Genomic DNA, 15391 nt, shown 5'->3' with positions numbered 1-15391 from the left:
TATATTTATGAATATATTATATATGAATATATATATTCATTTAAATGTGATTCTCCTCTAGAATGAATGATCTTAGTGATCTGAGATTGTTTGCACATATACCTCCAGAGCTTGAAACTAATATCCACATTCTTGGGAGTTAAAATGTAGGGGGGTATGTGTGGATGCCTTCCGCAAATACTAACCAAGTATTCAGTAGGTAAGTTGCCATAACCCTATTTGAAATGGATTGGCATATATGTTACTGCATTGGCCTGGGGATTGGGAGAGCTAAAGTGGCCATTTATGTAGTACTTACTGGTGTAGTATTTATACATACTGCTGCTCTCACACTGCTGCACTCACTTTTCATACCCAGTTTCACAAGGCAATTTGGCTTAGGACTCTAAGCAAACAATCAAAATAAAAGTTGATGGGCTCCAAATAACCATAAGAATACTGACGTGCTTGTAGACTTCAACAGGACCAAATAAGACTGTGAGGTCAGTTTCTCACCCATGTTCTGGGCAGCACAAAAATAGAAAGATTCACTAAACCCCTAAGATGCAGAGGCAGTTTTGGCTCTGATCATGGCAATGGAAATACATTGGTAAGAATTTGGCTGCGTTTGGCTGCAAGAAACAAAAAACCCAACTACATTGGGTTTTATGATAGGAGTTAAATAAAAGAAGGTTTTTTTCTCACATCATAATAAGTCCTGAAGTACAGGTTGCTGGTGTCGTTTCAGTGGCTCAGTGAGGTCAAGGTCAGAAGCATCTTTGTGCTTCTGTTGTCTCCTCATGCTCACAATTAAGTGCTGAAATTATAGCTGTTACTTCTGCTTTTGAGGCATGAAGAAGAAACTTGGAAGTGCTTACCAGTTGCAGGTGTCCCTTTTTAATCAAAAAGGCAAGCTTCCCCTGAATTCCCTCCAGTGAATCTCTGCTTACATCTGGGCTGGGAGGGTAAAAGGAAGCTAAGAAAGTATATATCTGACTCTATAGCCCCTGTGGTTGGAGGCATCATGATAGAAGAGGGTTGGAAATAGCTTTGGGTAGCCCAAGCAACAGTGTCACTTAACAATAGGAGCCACAGGATACCCAGGGGGAGACAGTAGTTCTCAAGGAGAGAAAAGCATTGAACCACTTGGTAGTGTCAATGGCAAGCCATTACCAGGGCCCAGGCAGAGGAGGCAAGAGTAACCCCATAAAAATAGCTCTAAAGAGGTTGAAGACACCAGGTGGCATCTGCAAAAGCAAAAAGAAGAATTTGCAGGGAGACAGAAGCTCTGCGGGCTTCTACCCCATTCTCTAGGAAGCTCGGGATAGCTAATCATATCTATATTACTTACCAACATATTACCAAGAACTTAGCATGGTGACTGGTATATAGTAGATTCTCAATTATTGTTACATTAATTAATGAATAAATGATTCATCTAAGAACATGGTGAGAGTGGAAACAATAATGGAGTGAAGATATCTCCCATTCCTATGGAATAGAGAAAATACTTGCAAACCAAGCATCTGATAAAAGGAAATTTCCAAAATATGTGAGGAACTCAAACAACTCAATAGCAAGAAAATAGATAACCTGAACAAAAAAATTGGCAAAGGACCTGAATAGGCATTTCACAAAAGAAGACATACAGATGGCAAACAGGTGTATGAAAAACTGTTCAACATTGCTAACCACCTGGTAAATGCAAAATTAAATGAGATATCACCTTATACCTGTTAAAATGGCTGTTGTCAAAAAGACAAAATATAAATGTTGGCAAGGATGGGGAGAAAAGAGAAGCTTATAGGTAGGAAGATAAATTAGGGCAGGCATTATGGCAAATAGTATGGAAGTTCTGCAAAAAATAAAAAACAAAACTACCATGAGAAAATGTGATTCAAAATAATTTAGAGTAAATTTCAAATGTCTTACTGCAAAAAAATGATAAGCAGGTGAGATGGTGGATATGTCAATTAGCTTAATTTAATATTCCACATTGTATACTGTGATGGTTAGTGTTAGATGTCAACTTGATTGGATTGAGGAATGCCTGGATGTCTGATAAAGTATTGTTTCTGAGTGTCTGTGAGGGTGTTGCCAGAGGAGACTGACATTTGAGATGGTGAACAAGGAGATGAAGACCCATCTTCAGTGTGGGTGGGCACCCACAAAGTAGGCAGGAGAAGGTGGGATAAGTTTGTTTGCTGAGTTTCTTCTTCCTGTGCGGTATGCTTGCTTCTGCTTCTCTCACCCTCGGACCTCAGACTTCAGATTCTTCAGCCTTTGGACTCTGGGACTTGCACCAGTGGTTTCCTTGGGGCTCACGGGCCTTGGGCTGCAGACTGAAGACTGCATTCTCAGCTTCCTCAATTTTGAGGCCTTTGGACTTGGACTGAGCCACTACCAGCTTCTCTCTTTCCCCAACTTGCACACAGCCTATCAAGGGACTTCACCTTGTAACAGTGTGAGCCAATTCTCTCTAATTAATTCCCTTTTATATATACATATGTTCTATTGGTTCTGTCCCTCTGGAGAACCCTAACACATATATATGTATCAAAACACTATATTGTACCCCAGGTGTATATAATTATGATTTGTCAATTAAAATAATATTATTCATTTATTTATCTATTTTGAGATGGAACCTCACTCTATTGCCCAGGCTGGAATGCAGTGGACTGATCTGAGCTTACTGCAACCTCTGCCTTCCAGGTTCAAGCAATTCTCCTGCCTCAGCCTCCCGAATAGCTGGGATTACAGGTGTGTGCCAGCATGCCTGGCTAATTTTTGTATTTTTAATAGAGATGGGGTTTCACCATGTTGGTCAGGCTGGTCTCGAATTCCTGAACTCAGGTGATCCGCCTGCCTTGGCTTCCCAAAGCGCTGGGATTATAGCCGTGAGCCACTGTGCCTGGCCAAAATAATATTAATTTTTTAAAAAGAACATGGGGAGATAAATCCAAGATGATAGTAGTGGGAAACTATTGCTTCCTTGCTTAATTTAGGCTTTATTTCATGGAGTTGGGGCTGATTTGGCAGATTAAAATGGTTAATTTTCAGATGGGAAAGAGGACATATCCTCTTCATGTTCTTTCCCAATATATGTCCTGGAAATAAGCCTGTTTAAAAGAAACACATAGAATTGAGGAGTTTGGGATGGAGACGCGTTTCAGGGCTTTGCCAACTGGGACCCCGACCCGCTGAGGGACTGCAGAAGAACAAGCTGAGGCGGGAAATCCGGAGCAGCCCAGCGCATCATGTCCATGCATGTCTTTCTTGTCCTTCAAAATATTCTGCACTTGCAGTTAATAAGGGACCGGAATACTTGGCTGGGGAAATTTCACTCCTGATTAAAAATTCCATTTGTCTGTAAGATGAGTTTGTTTTAATAAAGTGAAGGAGAAATGAGTTTGAGACTACCTAGTTCTTTGCCTCATTTAGATGAGTCAGAGTGAATTGAATCTTTACAATTTTTTCAGTCTTCTTTAGACTGCCTAGTCACGTAGTATTCTCAGTTATACATACTTAAAATTGATTTTGTAATTGTGGAAGTTCAAAACCTAAGAAGTTTTTGTTTTAAACGAAGAGTTAAGGGGAGCTAGGCAAGCAATCTCATCTCAGATCCAGAAATGTCCAAAATCTGAAATTTTGTCTAATTATTTGTTTATCCTATTCTTGACTTTCTTACATTTCATTGTTGCAGGTAACAGACTCAGTGTTCCTTCAAAACATGCTTATTCTAAAACCCATTTTCAGTGAATTGAAAAACAACCAAAAATATCCCCTATCTCTCCTCAGAAATTAAAACAAATTAATTTGCTTGAAACCACAAAGGGACCAGAATATAAGAGCAAATAAAGATAAGAAAATTGGATTAAAATTGTTTTGCATACATTTTCTCAGGATGGAGAACTTTTTTTTTTTTTTGGCAATTGAGAAGCTATAGGAAAAATAATAAGTAAAAGCAACTATAGCTAAAGTTACTTCCCTAGCTAAATTATAACTTGTTCTATTCACTTGCTTTTGAAATTCAGACCAAGGAACATTCCATTGTCTTTATTACACAAAATACATTCCACGAATAAAATTTTATTCTGTATTACCATCGGTTCTATGGGAAAAAAGTAAGAATGAAGTTAAAAAAAAAAAGGCGTGACCAAATAAATGGAGGAAGTAGTGCGTATTTGAGAAATGTCTCGGGGGAATCCTCTGAAGAATGAGTCAGAATGGAGACACAGTCTAGAATCAGATGGGTACATTGAAGCAGCCATACCAAGAGGACAGTCAGAAGGTGAAGCATGATTGCCGGCCTGAGTTGGACACAGAAATCAGGACCTAGGAAGTGGGATTTGGGAAACGGATGTAGCTGTAAGCAACCACGAGAGGAAGTTGGAGCAGGAAGCAGGGATAACAGGAGGTAGAATCAGGAAGAATAGGGTAGATAAACACTGAAACTGAATGGGGGAAAGTGACCTTTGCTGGCAAGTGAGTATATGTGTGACCCCATGGGCTGCTGCACCATCCTGAGAAAAACTGAGGTGGAAGGAGGAAGAAGGGAGAGACAGAAACGGACAGACAGAGAAAGAGGGAGAAGTCCACTGGTGGAAATAGTAACACTTTATCAAAAACCCAGGAAAAGAGATAGGAAAAGAGAAATAATCCTGTTTTTTTTTTAAAGAAGATGGCAAGAGGGAAGGGAAGACAGGCTGAGAGTGCTTCTCTAGTTTTTAGGTTTTACATTAATTGTATTAATACATGTTTCCTGTCAAACTCTGCTGTTCCCTTGAATGACAGCCTTCACAGTAAGTGATCATTGTCCTTTAAGACTCATATAAACTGTATTATTCACAGCTCTTCAACTTTCTAAAAGTACATTAACATTTACAGGGACCATCTGAGTCTTCTATTACAAATATGTGTGTGTGGGTGCTTATTATCACTATTTTTTTTCACCTGTAGCTATAGTAACTAGAACAATAGCACTGGAAATGGGTTAAAAAAAGCGATCAAAGATTATAAATCTCTGGGATGTGTGTGTATCATACACACATATTTGATACCACATATACACATGTGTATGCATATATCTAAATCTACATAAAAATGTGTGTGTACGTACATACATTGCCATATAATATTCACACCTCATCCCTGATCAAATGCTCAATAATAGAAGACCAGCCTGGCAAATTATGGGGTGAGAAAAGTCAAAGTTTCTTTTCTTTTTTTTTTAAAGTCAAAGTTTCAAAGGTAATGGAACATGCCCTCTATGATCTGAAGAAAGGGGTTTGTTTGGATTGCGGTAATAGCAGATTTCTTATCCTCGATCAATGCACTTTGATACTTTATAAAACATTAGGGAGACTGCACAGAGGGAGAGAAGCACAGCTAAATTTTTCTTTGACTGCTAGGCCACTGCATTTCCCTGGTTATTTTCACTGATTTTTACTTAAGCTGTCAGAATCCAACGATTCAGTATGGTCTAAAAATCACAACACCAACCATCTGTAGCCCTGGAATCTGGTCCACACCCCTATAAACTGGGTAACTTTACGCAAGTCACTTCTGCCTTTGGATCTCAGGTTCCTCCTCAGTAAGTTGGACCAGTTTTCTGTTCCTCAAGTCTTTTTTCTGCCTCAACATACTGGACAGCAGCTGCCCTAGTAGTAGCAGTGGTAGAATTATATGGAACACTAATTGAGTACCTACTATGTGCCAGATGCTGAGCTAAGTGTTTTTCCTCATTTTTTTTTCATAGCACATAATTTTACATTATATTTTATGATCTCCAATTCAGAAATAAGAACATCGACTCAGAATTTAAGAAACTCAGCAAGGTCACACACACCTTGAGTAACAGCCCTCCTGAATTCTGTCCTATCCAATATCTAGGTGCTTGTTCTTAGTCCCTATATTATGCTGGTCCTATTGTCATGATTCTTAAATGGGGTACAGACAATGTCATGTCCCCTAACCCATAGATGTATCATGGTATTGGGAGGGATTACTTTGCAAACATCTGCTGGGAGATTTTTAAAAGACCCTTGGGGGTACCCCCACTTGAATATCACTGAACTAAGTAATCTTTAAGCTTATTTTCATAGTTAAATTTTTGTGACTTGGGATCCTGCTGTTGAGAAGGAAGAACATTTCTATTGCTACCACTCTCAACAAGATCGAATCTAGCAAAATCTGTTGTGTTTTGTTGTTCTATAACAGCCTGCATAAATTTGCCAGTCATGAGTTCCTCTTTGTCTCCTTCAATAACTCATTGTCTGCAGAGCAGCCTCTGATCAGAAACTTCATTAAGTCAGCTCTGATTTGTCTTCTGATCATACCTCTTAGATAACATATTGAAAATGCCAGCTGGGTCGTGATGGTGCTCGTCTAATTAGGCTGCCATAGGCATAATTTCATTAATATTGCTATAACAACAAATAATCATTTCACTGATGGCTGTGATCCAATTACAGCTTGTACATCAAGCAATTATTATCTTTATATATTTGGTAAATATAAGTCGACTAAGGGTCACTATAAATGACAGCAGTATCCAAATTTAGATTTTCTGATATCTGAAATACATGTCACACCTTCCATCAGGATATTGGCCGATGAGAACACCCCTTCTGAAGCAACTGACATTAGGAATAAATCTTCAGAATCAGATGATCACCTGGCCACATTTTCATGCATTCTTTTCCTATGACAGCAGATGAGAGTGGGAGAGAAAGGTAGAATCTAAAATAGGTGGGAAAAAAATTGATGGGATCTTTGACTAAAGCAAAGATTAGAAGAGTCCTGTTGAGAGCCATTCCTGGAAGCTTGTGCAGATTCCTTACAGCTAAAATGTAACTAAGGGTAAAAAAAAAATAAAAAAAGGATGGTCATGTCATTAAATTACCTAAGGAAGCACTGCCTTTTTTTGCCTTTTTTAGCATTTTCGGAGCGCATGGTGTAGTACCTTTGCTCTGCGTGGGAGGAGTGCCTTATTGTCTGTAGGGCCGCACTAGAACATTAGTTGTTTCTTAATCCTACTGAAGGGTTTTTCTTCTTCTTGTTCTTCCCCCATTCCACCTCTGCCTCTATCTGGAATGTGTCTCCCCAAACCCCACATCCTTGCATCTCAAGCTTTAGGTGAAAAGAATGGCATGGAAAAGGAGAAAGATGAGAGGACAAGCTCACATATCCTATTTTTGCCCCAAGAGCCCCACTAGTGCAACATTCTTGTACCTACATGTCCCATCTGCGCAACCGTCACCCTGCTCCAGTAACTCCATCTGCCACTGCCATTGGAGTTTCATGTCCCTGACAAATAAAATTAGCCTCCAAATAGGTTGTATTCCAAAAAACAAATGAAGGAGCAAACCCCACAGATTTTGCCTCTATTTCATCATCTCCAGCATCGTTATCACCATTTACTGAGCCTGACGATGTGCCAAAAATTATGCTTTACATGTTTCAATTGTCTCCCTTGTATGCAGCCTTCAGTCCCTCATCATTGTAAAAGATGACGTTGGCCCCACTTCAGTCCTTATTCCCTGGACTAGGTTCTCAGCAGCCACACGGAGCCTTTGTCTCTTTCCTCACCCAAGAATTTCCACCTTGGCTTCCCATCCCTGGAGCACCTGTTTTGGCTCCCACTTAGTTGCTGTTCTTTGTTCCCTATTCTCCATGGTGTCCTCCACTAGGGCCGTCAATCTATGAAATTTTCACTCCACTATCAGATAGAAGAGAGAATATGGAGCATGGGGGTGCTGGTCCAGCTGTCAGGGCTACCACTATTGCAGTTGTTTTCCTGAATACACTTTGGCATGGGAATATACAAAAACTTGGCTTTATAGTTTTATTAATGCCATTATCTCAGCTACATTGTAGTTCAGTCAGCTTTTACAGGTTGATCAAAAAATCCAACTCTACTACTATTTCTTTGTAGTATGCATTCTGAGTTTTAAAGGATTTACAAATAAAGTTTCAGAGCATAATCCACTGATATGTTGGTGACAGTCCGTATTTTGAAGGTGTGTAGAAGCATTTAGAAAAAAACTATATTTTTCTGTCTTGAATTAATCTTAAAACACTACTTTTAGGAAAGTATCTTTTTCTAAATGGAACTTGATTTGTGTCCCACAAAAAAAGCTAAATTAAGTTTTAAATGAAGTGTGTAGTTTTCCAATCCAAATCTAAGCAACAGACCAAAATAATTGGCAACTGGAAATAACACCATTTGAAAGTATGTTCTTTCAGGACAGGACTGATGTCTTTGCATCTCTATTTGTTCACACCTAGCTCAGTTATTTCCTGGTATAGAGTCAAATTTCAATAAATGTTGGTGAATATTGTTTTTGAATGAACAGAATGCTGTTAGTCTCTGTGTTTATGCAAGCAAGTATTACACACTGAACTAAATTATTTATCCTAACTCAGCCTCCCTTCCCTCCAGATCCTTTTCTTTGCTGCTTATTTATACAGCGTGGAATTAAAGGTTGGCGAACGACTGTTGTAGATGATGGAATATTGGTTGAGTGCCCGGACCAGGAGGAGAGCTTCACACCCCGTCTTATTCTTATCACACTGTCTTTGGATGAGGGAGTCAAGATTTGGTTTGAAGCATTTGTATTTAGCCTGTCACTTTGTTCCCTATTTGTCTGGAGTCCTTTATGGCTGATGAAAGGAGGCAGAGTCCTGAATGGGAGCTGCTTGAGGCAGGGCCCATGTCCTGTTCATCTTCACACCCTCCATTAACATTTAGCCTATGGAGGGAAGGAAATGACCACCATATGTTAAGCACCTATGAAATCAAACATTATTCTTGGCAGATTATACATGTGATTTCATTTAATTAACACAAAAGTCTCATGACATAAATTGTTCTCAGTTCGGAGTTCAGAAAACTGAATACAAAGTTTAAGGAATTTGCCAAAATCACATAGTTATGAGGGTCATGATTGTACACCCAACTAGCATAGTGCCTGATACATAATATAAATGTTTAATAAATAGACATTCTAAAATCTGTTCTTTGAATGTCTTTGCTCTTTTCACCACCGAGTGTTTCCTCCCCAACAGATGTGTTTAATAGCAAAAACAATGATTTGAGATGTTTTGGTGAATGCACAATGACTTTCATGTTTGACTGATATACATTATAGACATTCATCTAATTATATTTATATACTTTTTTTTTTTTGTAGACACACAAGTGGAGAAGATAAATAGTTATTTGGAATCAAAACTCAGGATGTCCCAGGAGAAGCTAGATTAAGAATTCTTTGATTTGGGAGTCATGAAAGTGAAGTATTCATATTTTAACAGAATGATTAGTGGCAGAGGAATCATCTAAGAAAACTGAGAAGGCTCTGCCAGAGTGATGGGAAGAGAACTAGATGAGAAAGCACTGTTCTGGAAGACATGCTCCTATGAGCCATGGAGAGAAGAGGAGAGGCAAGGTGGGGACAGGGAGGGTGGGCCGCTCATTCAAAAAGATGATGGGAAATTGGCAGGAGATGAGGGTAACACAAGGATAAGGGAACCAGGTGAGTATTTTTGTAAGCGGAGTACAAAGAACTGATAGGTGGTGATTAAGATGGAGGGGAAAGGGGGAATAATTGATGAAGACTCTGTAAGGCACTAGTGAAGGAATGTGGGTGAGAGAAACGCCACTCCTCCAAGCCAGGAGGGATGGAGGTGGGCTCGTGAGAGGCAGGTGAACTTGAAAGCCAGGACTGGGGAAAAGTTATTTGCTCACATGCTGAGTTATGAGATGATTTATAATTTTAACAAGTCATGTGAGATCTTGTCTAGGTGACAATAAATAATTGACTCAGAAGCAAAATCCTCCCTTTGCTCACAGGGAACTCAATTCATTAACAGGACAAACAGAATCCTCTCTAGGGAAAGTGTGAGACCTTGAGAAAATCATGTAGAGTCACTGTCTCACCTCTAACATTCTTATGTAGGTAAAGAAAACAGGTTGAAATGAAGATTGTGGGAATCTCTGAAGAGAAAAATTAGATCCATAAAAGGGTTGAAATAATAGCCCATCTGTACTTTATGTTATCTAATGCCCGGTGGCTTTCACATCCCATGTTCCCTACTAGCCCCCCGCCCTCTGCTCCTGTTTTTCCCTCTGCCAGCTGCATTGCCCTCTCCACCTCCTCGTCACCTTACTTCCTTACCACAAGACTCATCAAACTTCTTTCTTCTCTGATACCAGCAGTACTTTCAGTATTGCTATTTGCTGCCCATCCCCATTTATCATGCCTCAGAGTTCTTTGTGTACATTTTTTATTTATGCCATTTAATGTTCTATATTTACAGGACAGGGAATGTCTATCTTTTCTTGTATCCTCCATGATCCCTTATTGTTAGTGAACACTGAAAAAAATATTTACTAAGTTCATATAATGATTATGTTTTTACAGCTGATGGAACAAACCTCATTGAAATTAAATAATAGAATTTGTAAGAGTAAAATTTAGGAGTTAGGTTGAGAACTTTGGTCATCTGATCCTCAAGCATGTGCTCTTCTCGTAAACTGCGTGCCTCTCTAGAAACATCAAGGGCTGTCAAAGGGACATGTGAGGGGGAAAAGTGAAAGTCAGTGCTAATATACAGAGGCTCAGATGACCTAGGCTTGTACCAGCTGGGGCATTTTTTTCTCTTCCAGAAGCTATTTGCGATGTCATTTGCCTGTGTCATGGCCTGCCTTCCCTAGATATTGTCCTAATGTGAGCATCACACCTAATGTACTGAAGTAGAGTGCTGATTGTTCCCTACGGACATTTCTAATGGTAAATAAATGCATAGAGATCGCTTGTGCCTTTAACAGAACAATACATTGTAAGCACAGTTATCTCATTTTCAAACAAACATCTAATAAATACCTTTGCTTTTATTAGGTATGTTGCATATTGACATATTTTATTTTTTAACTTTTATTTTAGTTTTGGGGTACATGCGCAGGTTTGTTTTCCAGGTAAACTCAAGTCATTAGTACCCAGGTACTAAACCTAGTACCCAATAGTTATTTTTTTCTGCTTCTGTCCCTCCTCCCAACCTCTACTTTCAAGTAGGCACCAGTGTCAGTTGTTCCCTTCTTTGTGTCCACGAGCTCCCATCTTTTAGCTTCCACTTGTGAGAACACGTGGTAGTTGGTTTTCTGTTCCTGCATTAGTTTGCTAAGGATAATGGCCTTCAGCTCCACCATGTTCCTGAAAAAGACATGATCTCATCCTATTTTTTTATGGCTGTCTATATTAGTCCATGGTGTATATGTACCATATTTTCTTTATCTAATCTGTAATTGATGGGCATTTAGGTTGATTCCCTGCATATTGACATATTCTAAAAGTTATTACGTACATATCTATAAATTTGTAAAGAAGGATCAAATAGAATATATTTGTCAACGAAAAAAATTGTGGTATGTAATTACTCCCAGATTGGCATCAGACAAAATTGTGTCTTAATTTTCTCTATACCCACCTTTAGGTCCTTTGTCCTCTTTCATTTGTTCTTAGCTAGCTACCAAACCCCCCCTTTCAAAGTGTTGACTGCAAATAATTAGTAGTAGTACATTTGCCAGGAATATTTGTGGTTAAAACATGACCACAAAGGAAGGTAGATTTCATTCACTGAGTTAAGTGGTGAAAGAAACATTGCTTTACAGTTATTCTGCATGATATTCAGAAATTACAATGACAACCACCTGTTATATCTAAAAATGAAGCTCTTCTTGGCCATATGCTTTAAACAAACAAACAAACAAACAAAAACTTTGTCATGTAAGAGTTTACGGTATTATAGTGGTGAGATTTAACTCAGTGCACAAACCCCTTCTTAGATTTTCCCTTTTCCCCTGTATCAAACCTACAGGACATGGTGTTTTTCTCCTTTCATGAAAATGTAAAAATTACCCAGTATCATATTGTCTTTCTCCTCTTATCTAATTGTTTGATAAAGAAGAAGCTGAAGTTGAAAGAAAAAGTCAATTTTTTGAATACGTTCCTTGCAATAACTTGGCCTTTCAATCCCTTTCACTTCTATAATGCTAACTTTAGTAGCCTTGACAATGGGTATCCTTTTCACTCTATACCACCTGAAGTCTGACTGGGCTCGGTGGCTAATGCCTGTAATCCCAGCTCTTTGGGAGGTCGAGGTGGGTGGCTCACTTGAGGTCAGGGGTTTGAGACCAGCCTGGTCAACATGGTGAAACTCTGTCTCTACTAAAAATACAAAAATTAGCTGGGTGTGGTGGTGGGCACCTGTAATTCCCACTACTCGGGAGGCTGAGGTAGGAGAATCACTTGAACGCGGGAGGCGGAGGTTGCAGTGAGCCGAGATTGCGCCACTACACTCCAGCTGGGTGACAGAGTGAGACTCCATTTCAAAAATAAGTAACAAACAAAATGAAGTCTTGTCAGTAGAGTATGTTTCTGGTATCACAAATCTTATCCACAAAGGCCATGAGGACAAAGTGTATACAAAACTGACTTGGAGACCATCAAACATACTTCATATTGCCCTTGACTCTTTCATTCTTTGTTTCCAATTATCTATGAAAATGGACCCAGGATGAGTCCTCATGAATTGCCTTTGAGAAAACAAGAACATTGACAGAAAACAAATTACAACAGTTCAATTAGATCATGTGCCTTAACTTACTGTAGACAGAGAAATTCTGCAGATAGTGGGCCCAGAGTGAGCAAACTACCGAAGAATTCACAGCCACCACACCAATGTGTAAATGCTTGGAGCCTCCAGGTTACATTTATTTTGTGCCAAGCAAAGCAGAACATAACTCTATAGTCGAGTTACCTCTTCTTTTAAGGAACGAATAAAGCCATAAATATTGTTGAACATGGAGAGACAGATCGTGGTCAAGCTCAAAATAGGCCCAGTGAATGGACAATATCTCTGGGTTATGACCTGGGGTTCTTCAGGGAGAATGGCTGGCCTAGAAAGAAGCCACTGGATGAATTCTTCTAACTTGGTAGCACTGAGGAAAAATGTCCATTTTCCTCCATGAACAAAAGTTAGCTTGATCCATGTACTGAAGTCTGGGTAAATGTAAATATTTGGCTTTGCTGTTTTAAAGTTCCTTGATGCGTTTTGATGGTTACGCTTCTTCAGAGTTTTAATTTGGGGAGAAATCGTTATTTTCTCAAGATGGTCAGTGGACTTTGGATAACTGGGAACTTTCTCTGGTTCTGCTGAAGAGATTTCCATGTCTGTAGAGGCCAATGTGTTCTTCAGAGTTGCTGGTTGTATGAGTTTGTAAAGCAGTTCTGTGATTTCTTTACCCCTTTCTCCCTCCGGAATCTCTAGACAATGTATCCTGGAGTAGGAATTCTGATTTTCCAGTTCTGTCACCTTCTTCTTTAAGGCCTTGATGTCTTCTTTCATAGAGAGGATATCTTTAGTCGTTGTGCATTGTTTGTCTTCATTAACATTCATTCTGGTTTCCAGGACCTCCATCTGTTTTTGATACAAGTCAGTCTTTTCATGGACTTTTGGTATCGCATGGACAATGTCAGTCATTTGGCTGAAAAGTTCAACTTGAGCAGTCTTAACATCTTGGAGCACTACTGTAAGATTCATTTTTCCGTCATAACTAACATCATCTTGATTACAATCATCAGATGTCACAGTTGGATATCTAGTTGAATCTTGGTGCCGAATCTTACATTTGTGGTAAACATTTTTAAAAGACTGTCTGACCTTGGAGACATTTGAAGTCCACATTTGCCTAGCAGCAGCTTTTACCCTTTTGGTGTGAAGTGTGTACATCTTTCACGGTGAAACAAGAGGCAAGGTGTTGGAAAACACAGAATCACAGGAAGAAATAATGTACAAATGAAATGGTCTTTCTCTTACTATTTGTTGGATGCCTTTCCTGATAACATCATAGAACACTCTGTGGAAATCATCAGCCACAGCAATAGAATCTCTTAGGTGATTAGCTTCTTATAGAGGAGCCCAACTGGAGAGCTCTGTGAAATGATACTCAACTGCATGGAATCCTTCATATGGTAATCATTGACCTGCTGCTGATGTCACAATGACTGCTGACTTAGAAAAAACACATTTAACTACAGCAGTTCTCAAAAGTTTGGTCATAGGGCTCTTTTTCAATCATAAAAATTTTTGAGCAGCCTGAGCAACATAGAAAACACCCGTTGCTACAAAACATAAAAAAATTAGCCAGCCATGGTGGTGCATGCCTGTAGTCTCAGCTACTTGGGAGGCTGAGGTGGGAGGATCACTTGAGCACAGAGGGGTGGAGGCTATAGTGTGCCATGATAGTACTACTGCACTCTAGTCTGGGTGACAGTGTGAGACTCCATCTCAAAAAAATAAAAATAAATAAAAATGAAAAATTATTGAGGATCACACAGATTTTGTTTATTTGGGTTATATCTACCTACATTTTATAGTAGACATTAAAACTAAGAAAGTCTTAGATCTGTGCTTATTAATTTAAATTAAAAAACCTGTTACATGTTAACATAAGTGATATATGTTTTATAAAACATAATTTGGTTTTCTAAAAAAAATGAGAAGAGTGGCATTGTTTTACATATCTGCAAATGTTTTAAATACCTGAATCAATAGAAGATAACTAGATTTTCATATCTGCTTCTGCATTATCTCTGTTGTGACATATTGTTTTGATTGAAGCATATGAAGAAAAAATAGCCTAATGGAGATACATAAATGGAAAGGGGAGAGTATTTTCATAGCCTTTTCAGATAATTGAGGTTATCATTCTTTGCTACTTTATGAAAATCTGACAAATGATATTTTTTTAGAAGTTAGCTGCAATGTGTCATTTTAGGCCAAATCAATGAACTTTCATTCTTTGTTATATTAATAGTCACTGGTCTATTTTTTATTTTGAATAGATGCTTAATATCATGTATTGGTCATTTGACAAACAATGGTTCACTGAATTATGTAGGTCTTCCAAATGTTGACTCATTGTATTATATATTATCAAAATATCATATTCATTAATATGTCCACCAATCTTACCAGAAAAGTCTTTGAGTATTGAGAAGAGGCCAAGCTCATGGTGGCAAATGCAAATTTTCAAAATTCTAATTTTAGCTTAAAAATCTTCAAATGTATTAAGCTGATTTATTGTTTTCCTTGAAGTGACAGATTCCCTCCATTTTTTTGCAAAAGTGCTTGCCAAATGCCCAAATGTGAGCACTGTAGTTTGTTGTCAGTTGTTTTTTCAAGAAAAGATAGTGTTCCATGAAAAAAGCATACATTTGCAACTCAGATACTTATGTACTTTTTCTCATGAAAACCAGTATACTTTGGTAAGCTGCAGGACACTTATGCTTACTTCCCATTGTATCATACATAATCGAAAAAAGATGTACTGAAGGGTTGAGATCTA

The 15391-nt window shown here is 38.6% G+C and overlaps 1 protein-coding gene and 1 long non-coding RNA gene across 2 annotated transcripts; one reads left to right on the top strand and one right to left on the bottom strand.

Moving 5' to 3' along the window:
* The first annotated feature begins 9193 nt into the window (after positions 1-9193).
* On the top strand, positions 9194-10882 carry LOC108528863 (uncharacterized). Its single transcript, XR_001885321.1, has 2 exons — positions 9194-9431; positions 10652-10882. It is a non-coding gene; the product is annotated as an uncharacterized LOC108528863 (long non-coding RNA).
* Positions 10883-12725: 1843 nt separating this feature from the next.
* Positions 12726-14022, bottom strand: CCDC54 (coiled-coil domain containing 54). Its single transcript, XM_017870836.1, has one exon. The coding sequence runs from the start codon at positions 13771-13773 to the stop codon at positions 12787-12789; it is 987 nt and encodes a 328-aa protein (XP_017726325.1). The 5' UTR covers positions 13774-14022; the 3' UTR covers positions 12726-12786.
* Between the last annotated feature and the right edge of the window lie 1369 nt (positions 14023-15391).

Source organism: Rhinopithecus bieti, unplaced genomic scaffold (genome assembly GCF_001698545.2).
Source record: "Rhinopithecus bieti isolate Rb0 unplaced genomic scaffold, ASM169854v2 scaffold_5478, whole genome shotgun sequence".
In the NCBI taxonomy this organism is placed as follows: domain Eukaryota; kingdom Metazoa; phylum Chordata; class Mammalia; order Primates; family Cercopithecidae; genus Rhinopithecus; species Rhinopithecus bieti.
Note: the sequence above shows the minus strand (reverse complement) of the source record. Positions and strands in the feature narration are given on the sequence as shown.

Bases quoted from the DNA above. Each gene is read 5' to 3' on its own strand.
- CCDC54 (XM_017870836.1), bottom strand. From the start codon at position 13,773: ATGTACACACTTCACACCAAAAGGGTAAAAGCTGCTGCTAGGCAAATG.